Source organism: Salmo salar, chromosome 11 (genome assembly GCF_965601325.2).
Source record: "Salmo salar chromosome 11, fSalSal1, whole genome shotgun sequence".
NCBI classification, from domain to species: domain Eukaryota; kingdom Metazoa; phylum Chordata; class Actinopteri; order Salmoniformes; family Salmonidae; genus Salmo; species Salmo salar.
This window is the reverse complement of record NC_138301.1, coordinates 91,057,540-91,081,479: the sequence shown is the minus strand read 5'-3', so window position 1 is coordinate 91,081,479 and position 23,940 is coordinate 91,057,540. Positions and strand designations below refer to the sequence as shown.

Below are 23,940 nucleotides of genomic sequence, written 5' to 3'. Positions count from 1 at the left end.
AGGCAATTTCATTTTAGCAGTCCGGATCAAAACGCCTACAACATTCATCACGCAAATGACGTTCTATTCATAATTACACACTTAATAATTTGACACAATAAAACCCTTTCATAAACCACGTTTCCATCCACAGTTACGTGAGTAAAGTCATACCATGTATACAAAAAATCATGACAGCTGTGATCAAAACAATTTTATAAACGCTGACAGATCATTTCTTCGTTCGACATGGTGGGATCTTATGTCGGTACAATTAATTATGCAAGAAATGACAGTAAAAACGTCTTTATGCGCAAATATTGATATAATAACCATCACATGGAAGTAAAGTTGGAGTCATGCGATGACATGGTGTGTGGTCCTCCCACTACGACTCGGGAAACAATCCAGTTCATTAAGCTACAGATGAAATACATTATGAACTTCACTGTGTGGTGAAAGTGCACTGTGATGAGCTTGATGCTCCTTTCCAATAGATATCGAGGGTCTTATTCTGGTGACATGATGATCGATGCTTGGTTGCTGTTTTGACAAATAAAAACATTCTTATCCATAATCTCATCATGTAGACTACCCTACCTGCAGAGAGCACATGTCAAGATAAGAGTAGGCACATTTTCTATTTAAAATGGGAATTTCATTTTTTTGTGACAAAACTATCGGTGGAGTTGAACATGAAATGGAAACACATTGAACATTTTATTCAGTACACTACGTCATCATTCACTGATTTTATCTTCAACAAGTCAGTTTGGTGGAAACACCACTGGTGGTAAAATGTGCATGTTTTCTTTATGCAGATTGTAAAATATTTGCATAAAAAAATGTTGCCATTTAGATGGAAATCTATCTATAGCCTTAAAATAGCATTTCCAATAGCTAGGTTTCCATCCAATTGGTGACAGATGTTCATAGGAATAATCTAGAATCTGCATAAAGAAAATATGCGCATTTTACCACCAGTGGTGTGTTTCCACCAAATTGACTTTTTGAGGATAAAATCAGTGCGTGATGAGGTAGTGCACACAAAATGTACTTTTTCGCTTAAATGTTCACGTACCGAATACAAATCTGAAGTTCAATGTTTCCAATCGTATTTTCAACTCTACTGTTGCTTTAAATAGCAAACATGCCTACTCTGTGTAATGAATACTCAAGGAGAAAAACGTGCCTACTCTGTGTAATGAATACTCAGGGAGAAAAACGTGCCTACTCTGTGTAATGAATACTCAGGGAGAAAAACGTGCTACTCTGTGTAATGAATACTCAGGGAGAAAAACGTGCCTACTCTGTGTAATGAATACTCAGGGAGAAAAAAACGTGCCTACTCTGTGTAATGAATGTTCAGGGAGAAAAACGTGCCTACTCTGTGTAATGAATACTCAGGGAGAAAAATGTGCCTACTCTGTGTAATGAATACTCAGGGAGAAAAAACGTGCCTACTCTGTGTAATGAATACTCAGGGAGAAAAACGTGCCTACTCTGTGTAATGAACACTCAGGGAGAAAAACGTGCCTACTCTGTGTAATGAATACTCAGGGAGAAAAACGTGCCTACTCTGTGTAATGAATACTCAGGGAGAAAAAACATGCCTACTCTGTGTAATGAATGTTCAGGGAGAAAAACGTGTAGATTCACGCGCAGAGTGCGGCAGGTGTTTATTTCGCCTTCACAGAAGGCAGGAATCGTGGTCACAGGCAGGCAATGGTCATACACAGGTAGGCAAACAGGCAGGTGAATCAAAACTAGGACTGAAGGCTATAACTGGTTCTCACAAACGAGCTAGGAAAAGGCTTAGTAGAGTCTAAACCAACAATACCTCACAAAGGCACAAACAGAATGAACTGAACTAAATAAGGAGCTGATGAGACCAGGTGAGTAACTAACACAGGTGAAATCAATGAACAAAAATGAAAGACAGGGCTACGTTCAAGAACACAACGAAACAGAACACAAGGTTGACTAACTAAGAAAATAAATACAGAACCTTACACTCTGGTCTTGGCATGTGCGCTCTAACCAATATCTCGCCGATACAGTGCGGGTAGGCTGTGCAGGTATAGTCTAAATGATGAGGTTATTATGGATAACAGCGAGAATATGTGTATTTGTCAAACGGCAATCAAGCATCGATCATCATGTCACCAGAATAAGACCCTCAATATTTATTGGAAAGGAGCATCAAAATCACAGTGCACTTTCACCACCCTGTGATGTTCATTATAACTTATTATCATCACGTTATTCCAAGTTTACTTCGATACGATGGTTATTATATCAATATTTGGCGTTTCCACCGCTATTTCTTGCATAATTCATTTGACGGACACAAAAAGATCCCACTATGTCGAAAAGAACAAATGATCTGTCAGCAATTAGAAAATTGAACCGAAACTTGACTATACTCGGACAAAAGCTGAGGATGAAAACGTGGTTAATCACTCAGCTCACAATAGACTGTCAGCAGAACATTCATTCAATGGAAAACAAATATGGTGATATGGTATCATTTACAATCCATCCCCTACTTACTAGTTCTCACAATGCTCTATGCAAAACACAGCGAAAAGAACTGGCTTTTTATGAAAGACAATTCACTGGTATTCTTATGTAGCCTACAATTAGCAATGTTTTCCTTTGTAATGTCTTTATTCTTTTGGAACGCCTGTGAGCGTAATGTTTACTGTTCATTTTTATTGTTTATTTCACGTCTGTGTATTATCTACTTCACTTGCTTAAAGTCCCTTGAATTGAATTGATTAAAGAGAGTGAGTCCCCACCAAAGTATATCAGATTTTGAGACATGACATGTAGTATTTTCATATTTTAGTACACGCTGTTCATATTAATGCAACGTTCCTGTTCTTTTCCCAAGATTTCGGACAAAAACAAGCGCATCTCTGTGAAATGTCAATGGATCACTGAGCTTACCATAAGCTTTTCTCCCCCAAAGCCTTTTATATTTAATTCAGTTCGTGGCCTGCTAATTTTGCTATATGCGACCTGTGGAAACGACTTGGAAGACGACAACTACAAAATGTCAAATCTTGGACACATTAAATATGGTGGCATTGTATTATTTTTCAATCCATCCCCTACTTACTAGTTCTCACAATGCTCTATGCAAAACACGGCGAAAAGAACTGGCTCCCTTTGAGCTTTTTATGAAAGACAATTCACTGGTATTTCCTGTGTAGCCTACAATTAACAGTATTTTCCTTGATTGGGCCATTGAGGAGATTTAAAAGTGAGTCCCCACCAAAGTAAAGCAGATGGCATGTACTACTGCATGGTCTCCTGTCTGGCCCCCTAGCACCTGAGCAGGTGTGTCTGGGTAAAGCTATAATGGTTATTTACTCCCATCCTGAGAGCACCCTGGTGGCCCTGAGATTAGATGATGAAACCCAGGTGTCCATCGAGTCTACTATCAGCTGGGCCTGGGCTTTGATCTACGGGCCTTCAGGCTGCAATGATCTGTTTCTCTCTATAGTGGCTGTGTGTGTGTGTGTGTGTGTGTGTGTGTGTGTGTGTGTGTGTGTGTGTGTGTGTGTGTGTGTGTGTGTGTGTGTGTGTGTGTGTGTGTGTGTGTGTGTGTGTGTGTGCGCTTTTGTATTGGATGTAGCCTACATGATCAGAGACATGGATTTCCAAGTGTTTTTTCCCTACTAGCAAAAAGTTATTTGTCCATGACCAGATATACAATAGTAATATATCCATTATGAGTCATCATAGTAAAGTGTGTTCTATACCTCCAATCAGATCATCCATTCTCTATTTCACTGTGGAGGTTCTGCCTAGCTACAGTCCAAATGTACTATTGGACCACAGCGGTAGGTCACTGGTATTTTACATGCGTACTTCATATGCAATTTGTCAGTGTGTGTTTGTGTGTGTGTGTGTGTGTGTGTGTGTGTGTGTGTGTGTGTGTGTGTGTGTGTGTGTGTGTGTGAGTGTGTGTGTGTGTGTGTGTGTGTGCACGTGTTTATGTAAACATGTGTTTATGTGCATAATCTTGCATTTAAAGCAGTGTGTGTGTGTGTGTGTGTGTGTGTGTGTGTGTGTGTGTGTGTGTGTGTGTGTGTGTGTGTGTGTGTGTGTGTGTGTGTGTGTGTGTGTGTGTGTGTGTGTGTGTGTGTGAGAGAATCAGCCTTTCCAACAGAGGAACAGAGCACTGGGCAGGAATCTCAATCTGAGGCTTACAGGAGCAATCTAACCTGAGATAGAACGACTGTTCTTTGATAATGTAGGACTCCAACAGTAGAGACAGCCACGGCGCTGCATTGAAAACTACAACCAAACACCATTCACCCCAAATATTCATATATCAAATCCAGACAATGAACTGTATGATGCATTTCTTCACAGGCAACAACCAAAACAGGCCATTTAACTAGATACAAAGTACATAGAGCAGTAACTTTTCATTCATAGCATCAATGCTGTGTGTATGTCTTTATCTATGTACAGTATATGTCTTATTTTACGCTGCACAAGAATTGCCCTTCGAGACAATAAAGATGTAATGAATTAAATTGAATAAATGCACTGCCATTTTCAAATCACTAGCTACAGTACATACAAAGGAGATCACTACTACAAAGAAGACAAAGTAGATTCAACGAAGTCTGACTCAATGCAAACCAGTAAATGAAACCTTTCCTTAGAAGAATCATACAAAGAATGCTATAGACTTCCACAGAGGCCATTGAAGTGGTACTATAGTGTAACTAAAACCGAGTGTGGAGTCGGACTGACAGGCAGGTTGAACACCCTGATTTGTTTTCCGCTCTTTCAGCATAACCCTCTATTATCACGATAGATGGAAAACTGCCCAAAAACCAAATAGAAAATGTGTTCCTTAATCCATCTAAATGTAAAGCACTGTGTGCAAGAGAGAGCAAGAGCCCCGTTGGAACCATTTAGTTTGTCGACCGGAGCATTATCACCAGCTGTAATCAATCACTCTTGTTCAAGTGTGACTAAAAAACAACACGTGAGTACAATTTCTCGTATGTAGTCCCCTCTTCAGGTGGTGTTAGTAGTCAATTGACCTCGCCGTCCATAACAGTTTGTCTGTATGGTGTCCATATTAGGACAGACTCGGTCTGAGTAGGAGTTGTCTCATCCGTACCTCTGACACTCTCTCCCCACTGTGCATGTGTTATTGTGTTGACACAGTGTGACCTTTCTCAAGACATTCAATTCAATTAGACTGAAGCCGCCAGGTGTCATTAAAAGGGCAGACGACTGTTAGTAGCCTTTTCCAAAGCGGAGAAGACCAAGACCCATCCTGTGTCCCAAATGCCACCATATGCCCTATTTAGTGCACTACTTTTGACCAGGACCAATAGGGAATGTATAGGGCAGGGGAAGACAACCCTATCCCTAGTGCTGGAGTTACTGCAGGATTTTGGTACTAGGTACCACACCTGACCAACTGAGCTAATTGATCCGTTTCGGTGATTGCCTAAATTCAACACACCTAGTCTTCCAGGTCGGTTAAATCTAAAACATGAAGTGCCTGCCGGCCCTCCAGGAACAGGAATAGGGTGCTATTTGGGATACAGACCCACAGGCTTCTTTGATGGGGAAAAGCCTGTCCCCATGTAGAGCTCACTAACCTGGCTGTGGAGGTCAGGACTCAGACCTATCATTCCCTTCCATTATTTTCTATGCAGGACCAACATAGCTGTTAAACGCACCCCAGCACTTTATAACAACACTTTGGCAAGGCAGAGAGAGAGAGAGAGAGATCCATCAACCCAATGCTAGATGAATACCTTCACAAAGTACCTGTACAGACATCTCCCCCTGGTTAATATGACTACTAGCAGCAGGACTTTCATCCCCCCCAACATACACTATAATCGGCTGTGATTGGATAGTATCCCTCCCCACAGAGATCTGCTGCTCAGACGTCTTTAGGTGGACATCTGGACTGATAAGAGTTCATGGCTTTGTGCTGTGCATCATCATAATGTAGGTTATTGCAGAAAACTCTCATTGGCACATAAATTGACTGGGTGCACTCTTGGCAAATTCACTTCCCTTCAGAAACCCTATTCATTTTTTGGGGTTTGGATGCAGTCTGTACAATTGGGAAACTCACTACCCAGCAAGCACATAACGTTGTGAGACACGTTGCATACAACCTTCCCACAACTTTCTGGGAATGGTGCAGGATAGTTGCTTGGCTTTGGAACATTCTCAGCACATTAAAGGAACTTGACAGAATTTTTTTTTAATCTTCTTGGTATTTCATTACTTTAATAGAACTTTTCCTAAAAGTTCAAACATAGTTACTTTAAATTTCAATGTTGGTAATGTTCTAGGAATGTTCTTCATCTGGTTCAACATTAGGAATGTTTTCAAATTGTTTAGAGAACGTTAAGAAACAAAGTTCTTCTGTGGAAATGTCAGTACTCCATTATAACGTTTCCTACAGGATTTCCTCAACAATTTGAGAACATGACTTTAAATAGAACCATGTAGAAACATGTGGGAACTGTTATGCTGAAATATTGATATTCCCACTGAAGAACATTATTTCTTAATCATTCTCTGAACTATTTGAAAACATATTTAAAGTGATGTTCTTTAATTGTTTAGAGAACTTTAAGAAACAACAATCTTCTGTGGGAATGTCAGTACTTCCACAGAACATTCCACACAATGATGTACAATGCATTCGGAAAGTATTCAGACCCCTTCACTTTTTCCACATTTTGTTACGTTACAGCCTTATTCTAAAATTGATTAAATCATTTTTTTCCCCTCATTAATCTACACACAATACCCCATAATAAAAAATAATTACAAAAAAAAAAATAATAATTTGTGTAGGAGGAAAGGAATGTATGAATACATTTTAGAATAAGGTTGTAACGTAACAAAATGTGAAAAAGGGAAGGGGTCTGAATATTTTATATACAGTGCCTTCGGAAAGTATTTAGACCCCTTGACTTTACTCACATCTTGTGACGTTACTGCCTTATTCTAAAAAGGATTAAATAAAACTATTTCCTCAGCAATCTACTCGCAATACCACATAATGACAACATGAAAATAGGTTTTTAGAAATGTTTACAAATTTATTAAAAACAAAAAATAGAAATACCTTGTTTACCTATACGCATTCAGACTCTCTGCTATGAGACTCGAAATTGAGCTCAGGTGCATCCTGTTTCCATTTATCATCCTTGAGATGCTTCTAGAACTTGAATGGAGTCCACCTGTGGTCAATTTAATTGATTGGACATGATTTGGAAAGGCACACACCTGTCTATATAAGGTCCCACAGTTGACAGTGCATATCAGAAAAAAAACCAAGCCATGAGGTCGAAGTAATTGTCCGTAGAGCTGTCTGCAGCATTGAAGGTCCCCAAGAATACAACACCTTCCATCATTCTTAAATGGAAGAAGTTTGGAACCACCAAGACTGAGTAATCGGGGGAGAAGGGCCTTGGTCAGAGTGGCCAAGAACCAGATGGTCACTCTGACAGAGCTCCAAAGTTTCTCTGTGGAGATGGGAGAACCTTACAGAAGGACAACGATCTCTGTAGCACTCCACCAATTAGGCCTTAATGATAGAGTGGCCAGACGGAAGCAACTCCTCAATAAAAGGAACATGACAGCTCGATTGGAGTTTGGCAAAAGGCACCTAAAGATTCTTAGACCATGAGCAACAAGATTATCTGGTTTGATGTAACCAAGATAGAACTCTTTGGCCTGAATACCAAGCTTCACAACTGAAAGAAACCTGGTACCATCCCTACAGTGAAGTATGGTGGTGGCAGCATCATGGTGTGGGGATGTTTTTCAGTGGCAGGGACTGGGAGACTAGTCAGGATCAAGGCAAAGATGAATGGAGCAAAGTACAGAAAGATCTTTGATGAAAAACTGCTCCAGAGAGCTCAGGACCTCAGACTGGGGCGAAGGTTCACCTTCCAACAGGACAACAACCCTAAGCACATAGCCAAGACAATGCAGGAGTGGCTTCGGGACAAGTCTATGAATGTCCTTGAGTGGCCCAGCCAGAGCCTGGACTTGAACCCGATCAAACACCTCTGGAGAGACCTGAAAATAGCTGTGAGCAACGCTCCCCACCCAAACTGACAGAGCTTGAGAGGATCTGCAGAGAAAAATGGGAGAAACTCCCCAAATACAGGTGTGCCAAGCTTGTAGCGTCATCATGCAAGGAGTCCTACAGGTTTGTAGGCCTCCTTGTTCGCACACACTTTTTCAGTTCTGCCCACAAATTTTCTATAGGATTGAGGTCAGGGCTTTGTGATGCCCACTCCAATACCTTGACTTTGTTGTCCTTAAGCCATTTTGCCACAAGGCCAAAAAGATCATCAAAGACAACAACCACCCGAGCCACTGCCTGTTCACACCGTTATCATCCAGAAGGCGAGGTGAGTACAGGTGCGTCAAAGCTGGGACCGAGAGACTGAAAAACAGCTTCTATCTCAAGGCCATCAGACTGTTAAACAGCCATCACTAGCACATTAGAGGCTGCTGCCCTATATACATAGACTTGAATCACTGGCCACTTTAAGGAATGGAACACTAGTCACTTTAATAATGTTTACATATCTTGAATTACTCATCTCATATGTATATACTGTATTCTATACTATTCTACGGTATCTTAGTCACTTTAATAATGTTTATATATCTGCCATTACTCATATGTATATACTGTTTTCTATACTATTCTACGGTATCTCAGTCACTTTAATAATGTTTACATATCTGGCATTACTCATATGTATATACTGTATTCTATACTATTCTACGGTATCTTAGTCACTTTAATAATGTTTACATATCTGGCATTACTCATATGTATATACTGTATTCTATACTATTCTACGGTATCTTAGTCACTTTAATAATGTTTACATATCTGGCATTACTCATATGTATATACTGTATTCTATACTATTCTACGGTATCTCAGTCACTTTAATAATGTTTACATATCTGGCATTACTCATATGTATATACTGTTTTCTATACTATTCTACGGTATCTTATTCACCTAATAATGCTTACATATCTTGCATTACTCATCTCATAAATATGTACTCTATTCTATACTATTCTACTGTATCTTAGTCCGTTCCGCTCTGACATCGCTCGTCCATAAGTCTTAATTCATTCCTATTTAGATTTGTATTGGGTATATGTTCTGTAATTTGTTAGATATTACTGCACTGTTGGAGCTAGAAGCACAAGCATTTCGCTACACCCGCAATAACATCTGCTAATCACATGCATGTGACCAATATAATTTGATTTGATTATTGTGTGTAGATTGATGAGGGGAAAAAACTATTTAATCCATTTTAGAATAAGGCTGTAACATAACAAAATGTGTAAAAGTCAAGGGGTCTGATGCTATGTACTGTCCATTGAAAGGCTTTGAAGCCACCGGTCGGCCATATTGGCACTCCCCAATAGGAGCAGTCCTTCATAGGAATTAATGTTATTCTACACTATTTCAATTTAATGTTTCAAGGACAAAATAACATGTCTTTTTTTGTTGTTGTATGTATTCTTTTCTTTTTTTTATGTTTAGCTCACATAATATAATTTCAAAGTATACATTAAGGTGTCTGTAATAGAATAAACAAGTCAAAAACTAATGTAGAGATTCATAGCTTCCAAAATCTTTTTTACAATGGAGGAGGAGTACCAAGATGGTTGCACGGTGGCTTTAATACAGCGCCCCCTGTCAGTGATCCAGGGTTTATACACATCATTGATTCCACACGATCCCATTTGGTTCTATTTAATGTCATATTTTTACTACATGAAGAAAACTTTCCATAAAAACCACAAGAAAACTTTTGTAATGTTCAGAATATGTTCTAAGACTATTAATTAAAAACATACATTCCATTTTCAACGCCAACAAAACTCTCTCTATACTCTATCTTGTTAAGTTTGTTGGCCGCTCCACTAATTGGCCACACCTGATCTTAATGAGTGCCTGTTTCCTTTGAAATGGGGTCTGCGTGAATAGATTAAAATGATCAGCTTTCTATGCGTAAAAAAATAGGGCAAATTAGCTACATCCTGGTGGTACAGTGGACTACTTCCAAGGCTAGAAAACAGAAGATCATATGTTCAAATCTCACTGATGTTGTGGTAAAGTTTTTAAAAAGCTGTTTGCATGATCAATTCCTAAGCAAATATGTGTCCTACTGTGCTTGAACCTAAACCAGCTAGCAGTGTTATTACAATTTAAGGTAATTATTAAAAAACCTAAAAGTTACCTTTACATTTAGTTCTTAAAGTTTTAAGAAAACTAAATTCACAGCATTTAGAGAATGTTATTTAATTAACTTTAAATAACCTATAATTTCCGTTCTCAGATCATTAATAAAATCTCCAAGAAAAACGTTAAAGAAAAGTCCCATTCTCAGAACCTCCCTGCAATCTAAAAATAAACATTCCCAGGACAGGCAACATTTTTACTTCTGTTCTCAGAATGTTTAAAAAACGTTCAGTTTGACCGGTCAGGAAACTTGTTGTTTCGTTCCCACAACCAATGTGAAGCCAAAAACATACGTTAATCTTCAAAGAAACCAAATGTGCTAGCTGGGTAGTCTATTCCATTCTGTTTTTGCAGTGATTTCTGGAATGAAGGACACTGTGTATAATAATATTCTGAAGTATTTCAAAATTTAAAAAATGTAATGGATTGAAGGCCTCCTCCAGGGTGAACGACAGCTTTCTACAATGTACAATGTTATAGCAATAGGAATAAACCCAAGATGACATACTCAATGGTGCAGAGCGAGATCCCAACATGGATTTAAAGACACCATATGCATCCCAAATGACACCCTATTCTCTATGTAGTGCACACATTTTGACAAGGGCCCATGTGGCTCTGGTCAAAAGCAGTGTGCTACATAGGGAATAGGGTGCCACTTGGGACACGACCACCTCCATTCTGTAGAGGGGGCAAGGGGGAGATGGACGGCCCCCTTGGCCTGTGTGCTACGCCTGTAATAACTCCATCAGTCAAAGTGTCGGGCTCCAATGGGTTACCAGACCTAGACCCCCCGATCCCCCCAAGAGAGTTGGGTCTCCTGCCCGCTGGCCTCTTATAACCAGCCCACGGGGGGCCATTACAAAGCACTGGGCTGGAACATTACAGAGACACATTCACAAAACACCGTGGAATAGAATGATTATGCACATCAAGGTTGCAGCGTACTGTATGGATGCATGTCGAATACCTCATTTCATGTGGTCGGTACCGATGATTGCTATAAGGTATCAGTGAAGTGGGTGTGTGGTGGTGTCTGTGTGTGTGTGTGTGTGTGTGCGTGCATTGTTTCCGTGTCCATCGCGTGTGTGTGCGTGTGTGTGTGAATGCTGTGCGTGTCCGTGTGTTTTGACTTATGCTCCCCCCAACTCGTCAAAAGCGCGTGTGTCTCAGCACCACGATACCAGGTATCCATTGAAGCCTAGTTCAATCTCCCCCCGTCAACAAAGGTACAGACGCAACACATCAGACAGAGACATGGATATATTTAGATCCTGCCATCCTGCCTCCCCTTTGTGTTTCATCATGGCCTACTGTGCAATGTATACACGCTGCTCAATAGAATAGAGGACATGACTATAACCATTTCAATATATTCAGGTGAAAACATTCACCTTCCCTATCAAACCACATCAAACCACCACGCATCAAAACTCAGAGGTAAAAAACAAACTAGATGAAGATTTTTGAAAAACCTCAAGCAAAACAATCTCCTCAAGAACACAGGCAAATTGGCTTTAAGATGACATTGAGGCATAAGAAAAAAGCAAGCGACGGATGGATTGAGGGAGACGGAGAGAAGTAAACAGACAAGCGTCTGGAACAGAGCAGAGACGGATGAAGAGAAAGAAACAGAAGTCTTTTCCCTTGAAGCCCATCTCAGATGTAATGATGATGTTGAGCCTTTGAGCCTCCTTCTCCCTCTTTCTCTCCATTTCTATCTCTCCCTTTCCTTCTCCGTCTACCTCTCCCTCTTTTTCTCTCCCTTCTCTCTCCCAATCCCTGCAGGGCTTCAATAAAAACACCCCAACCAACCACAGTGTCATCACTCTCTCAGCCCCTCCCTCTCTCTCTCTCTCTCCCTCTCTCCCTCTCCATTTCCCTTGGGAGGGCTTGTCAGTCGCTAACAACACAGAGGATCCATATCCTGCCCTAAGTGTGTGTCTGGGTCCTCTAATAGGGGGGCTGTAGAAGTGCCTGCTTGGCCAGTGGGTGTTGAAACAGGTGCAAGACAAGCCATTGACGGGAGTGTCCACACTCCAACTATCCCTTAGTGACCTAATGTGTGACAAACTGCTCAAACACACACTGAAATAGAGCACCAGCAACTGGTTTAGATACAACCTTACGGGTTAGAAATGACCAGTAGGAGACAGGGATACAATCCACACACACCAAACTAGTGAATAGCGGTTTCATGGTACTAAGACACTAACACCATTTAGCAGTCACTTTTATTCAAAGTGACTTACAGTCATGTGTGCATACAGTTTACATATGGGTGGTCCTGGGAATCAAACCCACTATGCTGGCATTACAAGCACCATGCTCTACCAACTGAGCTACAAAGGACCATAATCATATTGGGGAAAGTCCCAGGTGAGGATTGTCCATTGGTGGAAAGGTCCAGATGCTGAGTTGTGATGGAGGACAGGAGTTTACAGATACCTTCTCAACCTGCCCTCCTAGGAACAACTAAGAAGTTCAGAAATACTGTTTGTAGGTTCAGCTACCCTAGGTAGGCCAATGATTGGCTGGAAGAGGTCAGGTGACCCAGGAAAAGTGTTCCAGAAGCTGAGCTGTGAATTGAAAGCCCATCCCCTCAGCACCTCTGCTCTCTGCAGAGTAATAAAGCTAGGCAGAGTTGAGAGCCAGCCTTAAAAGAGAGGACTTTCTACACAGCCCAATCACACACCTGAGCTGTTCCATTCCCATTCAGACAGCTGGTGAGTCTAACAGCTCTACAACTGGAGTCTCAATGGTCTCCACCCACAGCAGTGGCGGTTCAAGCTTGTCTGGCTCCCTGGGCGAACCCTCCCCCCACCCCCCCACCCACCTGCTCCCCCCCAAAAAGCACCATTCTGCACTAACTGTAATTTTTATTCAGACATTTGGAACAACACAAATAAATAATCATAACATTTAAAACTGTATAAATATAAAAATATATACAAAAATAAGACAAAGACAAATAAAGTAACAAAGACAAATATAAACAAGTTTGTGTTGATTTGGCACTCGAGCATCAATACATTACCCATCCACCAACACTGTCAACCAAGAGTCGAGACTAAATCAATTCACCTTGGTGGTGTGCAGACTGGTTTTATATTATTCTTAACAATTTCGCATAAAGCAGAAAAAAATGCAACAATATGTCGGTGAAACTATATATTTCACAGAGTTTCTTCAAGTGCAGTCGCAAAAACCATCAAGTGCTATGATGAAACTGGCTCTCATGAGGACCGCCACAGGAAAGGAAGACCCAGAGTTACCTCTGCTGCAGAGGATAAATTCATTAGGGTTAACTGCACCTCAGATTGCAGCCTAAATAAATGCTTCACAGAGTTTAAGTAACAGACACATCTAAACATCAACTGTTCCGAGGAGACTACGTGAATCAGGTATTCATGGTCGTATTGCTGCAAAGAAACCACTACTAAAGGACACTAATAAGACGAAGAGACTTGCTTGGGCCAAGAAACACGAGCGGTGGAAATCTGTCCTTTGGTCTGATGAGTCCAGATTTGAGATTTTTGGTTCCAACCGCCGTGTCTTTGTGAGACGCAGAGTAGGTGAACGGATGATCTCCGCATATGTGGTTCCCACCGTGAAGCATGGAGGAGGAGGTGTGATGGTGTGGGGGTGCTTTGCTGGTAACACTGTCTGTGATTTTTAGAATATTTAGAGACACTTAACCAGCATGGCTACCACAGCATTCTGCAGCGATAAGCCATCCCATCTGGTTTGCTCTTTGTGGAACTATAATTTGTTTTTAAACAGGACAATGACACAAAATACACCTCCAGGCTATGTAAGGGCTATTTGACCAAGAAGGAGAGTGATGGAGTGCTGCATCAGATGACCTGGCCTCCACAATTACCCAACCTCAACCCAATTGAGATGGTTTGAGATGAGTTGGATCGCTGAGTGAAGGAAAAGCAGCCAACAAGTGCTCAGCATATGTGGGAACTACTTCAAGACTGTTGGAAAAGCATTCCTCATGAAACTGGTTGAGAGAATGCCAAGAGTGTGCAACTCTGTCATCAAGGAAAAGGGTGGCTACTTTGATGAATCTCAAATACAAAATATATTTTGATTTGTTTAACACTTTTTTGGTTACTACATGATTCCATGTATTATTTCATAGTTTTGATATCTTCACTATTATTCTACAATGTAGAAAATAGTTTAAAAAATAAAGAAAAATCCTTGAATGAGTAGTTGTGTCCAAACTTTTGAGAGGTACTGTATATTTTCACTACAGTATGTGGACAACTGCTCGTCGAACATCTCATTCCAAAATCATGGGCATACATATGGAGTTGGTCCCCCCTTTCCTGCAATAGCAGCCTCCACTCTTATGGGAAGGCTTTCCACTAGATGTTGGAACATTGCTGCAGGGATTTGCTTTTATTCAGCCACGAGCATTGGTGAGGTCAGGGCTCTGTGCAGGCCAGTCAAGTTCTTCCGCACCGATCTCGACAAACTATTTCTGTATGGACCTAGCTTTGTACAAGGGTTGCATTGTCATGCTGAAACAGGAAAGGGCCTTCTCCAACATGCTGCCACAAAGTTTGAAGCACAGAATCATCTACAATGTCATTGTATGCTGTTTGTATGCTGATTTCCCTTCACTGGAACTAAGAGGCCTAGCCCAAACCATGAAAAACAGCCCCAGACTATTATTCCTCCTCCACCAAACTTTACAGTTGGCACTATGTATTCGGGAAGGTAGCGTTCTCCGGCATCCGCCAAACCCAGATTCGTACGTCGGACTACCAGATGGTGAAGCGTGATTCATCACTCTAGAAAACCCGTTTCCACTGCTCCAGAGTCTAAAGGCAGGCGAGCTTTACTCCACGCTTGGCATTGCGAATGGTGATATTAGGCTTGTTCGGCCATGGAAACCCATTTCAACCGAGGACAGATTTTTACACGCTACGTGCTTCAGCACTCGGCAGTCTCGTTCTGTGAGCTTGTGTCGCCTACCACTACGAGGCTGAGCAGTTGTTCCTCCTAGATGTTTCCACAATAACAACACTTACAGTTGACCGGGGCAGGTCTAGCAGGGTGGAAATTTGACGAACTGACTTGTTGGAAAGGTGGCATCCTAGTCACTGAGCACTCCAGTAAGGCCATTCTACTGCCAATGTTTGTCTATGAAGATTACATGGTTGTGTGCTCGATTTTATACACCTGTCAGCAACAGGTGTGGCTGAAATAGCCAAATCCACTAATTTGAGGGGGTGTCCACATACTTTTGTGTATATATATATATATATATATATATATCATCTTTACAATAAAAAAACAAGGTGACCCCCGAAAGCCAGATGGAAATGTGTAAATTAAACGTGCATTCAGATATATTACTAGTCTTAATATTACTGTACCATAGACTATGCTGCAGCAAATGTATCTGTCACAAGACAAAAAGTTACCAGCTGATGAGATGACACATGCATTGTGAACTGTATTCCATATGAGATGCGCTGTCTGTCCCCACCCTGAGCATTGATGATTGATCATGCAGATAGCAGAGCAAAGAAGCCCGTAGAGAAGCCAGATTTAGACATGGCATATAATTTAACAGTTCCATTTCATGTCATGCTGTTCATAGAAATTATTTATTATAATTATATTTCTCACTGTTATTTATCCAGGGAAACGGGAGTGGGTTTGGGCAGGAAATCTCTTTAAATCTTGGTGACCCGGTTCCCGCTATTAAACATTAGTCTGTGCACCTGATACCCACTGCAGAGAATATAGATAAAACAGGGAGCACAAAGTAGAGAGGAGGAGAACTGCCCAGGACAGTATTCAGCACCATGGACAGCTCTAGTGACCTCAAATGTAGTGCACTATAGAGAAATGGTGCCATTTGGGACACAGCCCACGTCAGTGGTTACCTTGAGTCCTCCACACTCTGCAGCAGAGCCCCGGTCCACTCCTGTGATGTAGATCCCCAAGGCATACTCTGCCCCCCCCCGGATCATCAGACCCAGCGAACGGCCATCGTCCAATACCAAGTTCACCTGACAGAGAGAGGGGGGAAAGAGAGGGGGGAAAGGGGGGGTAAGAGAGAGATTTGAGAGAAAAGAAATATGCGGATTCCAGCATTGTCTAAGATTCTGAACGCTGTGTGTTTTATACAGTGAGTTGAGAAGCTATTGTGGCTATTGTTGGTGAGTTATTATTGGCTAAGCAGAGCATTTGTCGCAACAATAAAACATTATGATCCATGTGAAGGCCCTGAACAGCTGGCATCTGGAAACACTGTGTAAACGCCCAACACTAAATTACACTAAACTACGGCCTTTTTCCAGAGGCCAGCGATATTGTGGATGGACTCTATCTGGGTGGGTACTTGTGTGTTCAGTGACCTTTCACCCTGCCAGCCAACCAACTGGGGATCGACCGTGTGTGTTTGACTACCGGCTCACCTTCTTCTCGTCTCCCTCCTGCAGTAGCTGCATGTTGCTGCGTCGCTGGCTGTCGTTGCGTCTCAGGGTGGCACTGCGGTGCTCTGGGAGGTCAGGGGGAGGGGTCACACTGCGACCCTGAGGGTCCACCCAGGTGTACACATGGTTAGTGACATAACCCCCCGGGATACGCCCCACCGACCGCACCCACAGGGACAGCTTCTTACTGCCCTTCAACACCTAGGGAAAGGAGAGAAGGGGTGGAGGAGAGAGGAGAGGAAGGGGTGGATGAGAGGGGTTAGAGAAAGAGAAGATAGTCAGATGAAAAAGTAAATATTTCACAAATCATCCAAATCATCCATTCACACATGAGCCAGCGCTTCAAAGCACAATATACATACAGATCCTTCTGGTAATCAATCATGCCCGCATGCACACAGTAACGCACACATTAGCTGCACTGAGAAAAGAACACGGAGTTGTGCCTCATTGATTTCTGATAGTCTGCTGTAGATGCAGTCATATGTTTGTGCAGGGTGGTGACTGCATCAGAGTGTCAAAAGATCCTACTGTTCCTCCGTAGTACAGTCAGATCCTCAAAAAGCCATATATTTCAGACTGTTCTCCCACGGCTGTACGTAACATGCATCTCAGAGCTAGGAGTGCCCGTCCTAGATGTGCATTCCTACTCTGAGAAGATTTACGAATACAGCCCGTTTTGCAGAGAAGACAATAAATAGTTGGAGTACTAGGAGCGCTAGTCTCTACAGTGTAGCTCAGTTGGTAGAGCATGGTGTTTGCAATGCCAGGTTTGTGGGATTGATTCCCACAGGGGACCAGTATGGGGAAAAAAATGTATGAAATGTATGCATTCACTACTGTAAGTTGCTCTGGATAAGAGCGTCTGCTAAATGACTAAAATGTAAATGTAGTCAGCTCCTAATACACAGTTATGCAGAGGCTTCAGGCCACCTCTGAGAAAAGGGATGAAAAACTCTTCTAAAGTGTCAACTTAGTGGATAGTCTGCTTTCCCCTGAGCATCTGGGAACCTTGCTCTCCAACCAACGTGAATGAATTGAGATTGCAAACTAAAGAGAAAACCAAATTCAGCAACTCTTGGAGGACAGTGGGAGTTGATAAAAAATGCTTCTTTATTGTTCAAAGTCAAACCGTTTCGGTCGTCTGTAGCCTTCATCAGGGTTTGGCAGCAGACATTACATTGTGGGGGCTTTGATTGGGTCAAGACGGAGAGCAGTCAAAGCAATCACAGTTGCATATGAAAGTGCCATTACAAACACCTCTAAACTGATCAATCTCACCTGAATAATCTCGGGACCCAGAACAAAATCTTGTGTTAGCTAGCTAGCTACCTCCATTCTGTCACCAGAGATTACACCTGAAATTCCTATTTGGCACTAACATGATCAGTATTCTAAAGGGGGAGGAGATGGAGATATAGAAATTGCCTTTATATTGTGTATCTGTGAGTATGGGAGTAGATGTGTATCTGTGGGCCACTTTGCCAAGTCTGTACTCCTATGATTTATGAGATCCAACAGGCTCTCTCTCTCTCGTGGTGCGTGCCACCGTGCCTGGCGCAGAAATGTTCCTTTAAATTTAGAAGAAAGAGAATAGGAAGCGGAAAATGAACTGCGTTTAGATTAAATGGAAATGGAAAAGGGCTGAGAGAGTTTGGTAGAGTAGCACTTAGGAAGGGCGGGAAGGGAGGAGAGGGGAAAGAGCGAAGAGGAGACATGGAGGGGGGGGGGGATAAACTGTTCCCACTGTGAATAAAGGCACAACAGTAGTATAGAGCATTGCTGCTCTACAATGGCAGCAGCAGTGGTCCTAATGTGTTGTGTCCCAGCAGGAAAGTGCTGACTGGGACAGAGCCTGATGAAGTGCATCAGTAAGGCCCACAGCTACAGGACATAATGGCTGGTAACGGGAAATACAGGGAGAAAACAGGAAACGGTAAAGCCAGGTAATATACAGCCAGCAATCAGGCAAGAGCATAAAAACCTAAATCCCCCTAATGAAAATACTGACTGCCCCATTCTATATGAACACGCTACACTACCAGTACTGTGTGTGTGTGTGTGTGTGTGTGTGTGTGTGTGTGTGTGTGTGTGTGTGTGTGTGTGTGTGTGTGTGTGTGTGTGTGTGTGTGTGTGTGTGTGTGTGTGTGTGTGTATACCAGAGCTACAATACACCTATTCTTTAAAATAATGTAATCTGGGGAAGTAATGGTGTGTGTGTGTTTGTGTCTCAGATAAAGGGGTTGTGGTAGGGACCATTGGGGTTCCACATTGAGCCTCCAGAAGGGCCCATGGATTTTATGCCACGAAGAGAAAACGGTCTGCCCTTGTTTCCCAGCGTAACAGCTTTTTAGGGGGCTACGGTGTCGTCCTGGCTCCTATAGTGAAAACACGGCTAATTGTTCCTGGTAATTGGCTGCGCTTGGCAGGTTCCTTAAACCGGCATACACACATGAGCGCACACACACTGACGCACACACACACACTCACTCACTCCGCCACTCCCTGTGTATTTACCGCTGTGTCCAAAGGGACCTATAAAACAACTGAGAGCTGAAGGGGAACAGGGGGAAACAGCTCAGTGCTCAGACACATGGGTGATGAGAAAGGGAAGAGAGAAGTACTCTGTGCTGTCCCTGAACATCTCTGCCTGTGATTGGAGACCATTGAGACTCCAGTTGTAGGGCTGTTAGACTCACCGGCTGTCTGAGTGGGAATGGAACAGCTCAGGTGTGTGATTGGGCTGATGTCTGATTGTGTGTGTGTGTGTGTGTGTGTGTGTGTGTGTGTGTGTGTGTGTGTGTGTGTGTGTGTGTGTGTGTGTGTGTGTGTGTGTGTGTGTGTGTGTGTGTGTGTGTGTGTGTGTGTGTGTGGGTGGGTATGTGGTAAAGTTAGATCTTAACGTTAACAGTGACAGGGGAACGCAAACAAAGAGGTACCAAAACACAGCACATGTAAACAAAACAAACACCATTCATTCATTAACCCAAGAAGTAATTGGATCTTTTCTGGAAGTGGCGTGTGTTCAGAATGTTCCAAATGTGATTACACGATTACAAAGTCAACAAACGGGAGGGTGGAATATACCTGAACGGTTGGCCAGAAAGAACGTTTGTTTGAATTAGTCACAGTGCAGGTCGGCAGGCAGTCCAGTTGATGTCGTCTACATGGATCAATTAAGCATTGGCACATTGACCAGAGTTATATATACTATATTCCCACAGAACTTGTAGTAGACTCGTAGTAGACTTGTAGTAGAGGTCCATCTGAGTGAGCCTGATGATCCACAGTAGATGCCCATGTACCTGTCAATGGAGGCAATCCCCTTTGCAAATTTGTGTAAGGTACGAGAGTCATGCGTGAGTACGCATGTGCATAGCACATTTTTGACAGTGTCAGCATTTTCCCTCAAGTCTTGTGCACATTCTATGGTGTGAACATGTCTTTAAGTTTAGTGAATTAAAAATGAAATGCTGGAATGGCAAGCCTACATAAGTTCAGGAGGAAAAAACCTGCTTAACCACTCATATAATAAGTTGCATGGACTCTGTGTGCGATAATAGTGTTTAACATGATTTTTGTACACCACACACACAAATTCATCTCTGTACCCCACACACACACAAATAATTGTAAGGTCCCTCAGTCGAACGGTGAATTTCAAACAAAGATTCAACCACAGAGACCATTGAAGTGTTCCAATGCCTTGCAAAGCAGACACTTAAAATCCCTTTGAAGTATCACTACACCCATTTACTACAAAGATACAGGCGTGCTTCCTAACTCAGTTGCCGGAGAAGGAAAACGCTCAGGGATTTCACCATGAGGCCAATGGTGACTTTAAGACAGTTACAGAGTTTAACGGCTGTGATAGGAGAAAACTGAGGATGGATCAACAACATTGTAGTTACTCCACAATACTAACCTAAATGACAGAGTGAAAAGAAGGAAGCCTGTATAGAATGAAAATATTCACATGCACCCTCTTTGCAATAAGGCAGTCAAGTAAAACTGAAAAGAATGTGGCAAAGAAATACATTTTATGTCCTGAATACAAATCATTTAGGATAAAAAATAAATGGAATAGAGCGAAGCACAGGCAAATTAAAGAGGAAAACCTGGTTCAGTCTGCTTTCCAACAGACAGTGGGAGACAAATTCACCTTTCAGAAGGACAATAATCTAAAAACAAGGCCAAATATATACTGGAGTTGCTTACCAAGATGACATCGAATGTTCCTGAGCTGCCTCGTTACCTAGTTCTGACTTAAACCGGCTTGACAATCTAAGGCAAGGCTTGAAAATGGCTGTCTAGCGATGATTAACCACCAACTTGACAGAGCTTGACAATTCTTTTAAATAATAATGTGCAAATATTGTACAATCCAGGTGTGCAAAGCTCTTAGAGACTTACCCAGAAAGACTCACAGCTGTAATCACAACCAAAGGTGAAGCATGTTTGCACTTCGTCATTATGAGATATTGTGTGTAGTTGGGTGAGCATATATATTTTTTTATCCATTTTGAATTCAGGCTAACACAACAAAATGTGGAATAAGGCAAGGGGTATGAATACTTTCTGAAGGCAGTGTAGATGAATGGATGATAGACTGACAAGGTGTAACGATGTACGCTGAGAGTCGGGAAGCAAGTTCAGGGAGTGAACACATTTAATAAATAAATGAACAAAACAAGAACCACGAACAGCGCACCGACATGAAACAGGAACAATGACGACTGGGGGAAGAAACCAAAGGGAGTGACATATAAAGGGCAGGTAATCAAGGAGGTGATGGAGTCCAGGTGAGTGTCATTATGCACGTACCGCTGGTGACAGGTGTGCGCCCTAACGAGCCCTAACAAGCAGAGGCCGGAGGCCGGAGAGGGAACACACACGACACAAGACCATTCCCAGAATTAATGGACTAGAGGCAACAATCACAAGGAGATACTGTATCTACAATGCAAGTAGCTCCCTAACTCCCCAGCCATCTCTCTCTCTCTGGTAATCCATCCATTCCCCCAATCCATCTCTGTCTCTCACTCTGCCACTCTCTCCTATCTCAATTTTCAACCCATTCCAGTTTTTCTCTTGGGTCTCGTTCACACTCAACTTGTACAACTAATGTAGGCCCATCAGTTGTATCACAATGTCACGGGTGTCGTAGGGATTGGACCAAAATGCAGAGGGAACGTGTAAAATCATCTTCTTATTTTATTAAAGAAGGAAAACAAAAGAAACACGTATACAAAAACAACAAACGCCACTAAACAGTCCCGTCAGGTGCACGAACACAAAACAGGAAATAACTACCCACAAATCCCATAGAAAAAAACACCCCTCTTAAATAGGACCTTCAATTAGAAGCAACTAGGAGCAGCTGCTTCCAATTGAAGGTCAACCCAATAAACACCACATAGAAAATAGACATACTAGAACTAACATAGAAATAGACTAACAAAGAACATAGCCCAACAAACGCCGAAACACTCTAAACAAACTCCCCCTGCCACGCCCTGACCAAACTACAATAACAAACAACCTCTTTTACTGGTCAGGACATGACACACAACCATTGTGTTAAATGCGTTGTACATCAGTTGTACAATCTGAGTGTGAACAGGCCCTCTGTCCTTCAGATTCACTATAGCAACAATTCCATATACAGGATAATATTCTCAGAGGCAACAGTGTACAATCTGTAGCTACAGATAATATAGCATCCTCTTTGCAACAAATCCCACACTGTTGATACTGTATCTCAGGAAGATATAGAAATGATCATTGTAACAATGAATCATAAGTAACTGATAAGCAACTGACTATTAAAACATGCCCTTGAGCCTGAAGCTATGTAGATTGGACATTTAACTGTTTGAAAGCCAGAGGGTGAGAATGTGTCACATTAAACAATATGGAAGAGATGTGAGAAAGGGGGCCTGAGAATAGATTGATCCGGCCCCTGAGTGGCAGGACTGAGGGGCCCTGTCGGCCCCTTCCTCGAATCCTTCCCCCATTAATCAACCTCCTCCCATACCTTTCCTCCTCCCCTGCTCTATCTCTCCTCTATCGAGCACCACATATCTCAGCGGTCGTTATTTACAATGCATCTTCCCGGCCAGAGATGCCCCAAATGTACTCAGAGAGAGAGGGATGGAGAGAGAGGGGCAGAGAGAGAGAGAGAGAGAGAGAGAGAGAGAGAGAAAGAGAGAGAGAGAGAAAGAGAGAGAGAGGGAGAGATAAAGCGAGAAAGGGAGGGTGGAGAAGGAGAGAGGGAGATGAAGAGAGAGAGAGAGACAGAGAGACAGAGAGAGAGAGAGAGAGAGGGAGAGATAAACAGAGAAAGGGAGGGTGGAGAAGGAGAGAGGGAGATGAAGAGAGAGCGGCTGATGTAAGATTCAGCACCATGGACAGTGAAATAGCATCAACACTTCTCTATCTGAATCTACTTCACAATTGTACCGTTACTTACTGGCCCTTTTGTATCTATTAAAAACAAAAAACAAAGTTTTAAGTGAGCAGTAGGCATTGGTCTGAAGTCGAAAAAGAAAGGAAATTCACATGAGCATCACAATGCCAACTCCACCCATGCTCTACCAAGGTTTTCCAGCACACAGCTTTGACTACTACAGTAGCTATGTTATTCTACTGTACTTCAAACAATGTGTATGCCTAATTCATACTCTTAGAGGAGGTGCTCCCACAATAATGTGATTTGTACCGCATATAAGGTAAATTATTGGATTCTTCACACACTACACTTAATCCCATTCCACTACCTTTTATATATATTTTTTTATTATATGAAAACAAGCTTTGCTTTTATACTTACAAGACCATCATGCTTGATTGAGTGAGCTGTTTTGTCTTGTAGTAATGTGGCGCCTGCCTTAAACCTTTTTATTTAACAATTCATTTCATAAAATCTTTTTGGGGTCAGTAGGTACCCAACATAACACCAGGTGGTGGTGTATTGGACACAGTCACTCATATATATATATAGAGGTCTACAGAGCCTGTCTGTATCCCTGATTTCTGTAACCATTAGCTTACGTGTGATATTGACATACACTCAGAAACATTTGTTTTGCCAACACAGTCATGTTTTATCAATTGCTTTGCTGATCAATGGGCAGTTTATTACCTCTGTCAAATGAATAAGTAGCTTAACGTTCGGTGTGTATTTGTATT

The 23,940-nt window shown here is 42.0% G+C and overlaps 1 protein-coding gene across 1 annotated transcript in view; it reads right to left on the bottom strand.

The window, feature by feature from the left end:
* The window catches only part of whrna (whirlin a), a 123,415-nt gene that overhangs the window by 49,287 nt on the left and 50,188 nt on the right, over positions 1 to 23,940 (bottom strand). Inside the window, exons 2-3 of the mRNA XM_082957564.1 lie at positions 16,732 to 16,950; positions 16,198 to 16,323 (exon numbers count right to left, since the gene is read on the bottom strand). Coding sequence (XP_082813690.1) covers positions 16,198 to 16,323; positions 16,732 to 16,950 — 345 coding nt within the window. The remainder of the gene's footprint in view (positions 1 to 16,197; positions 16,324 to 16,731; positions 16,951 to 23,940) is intronic.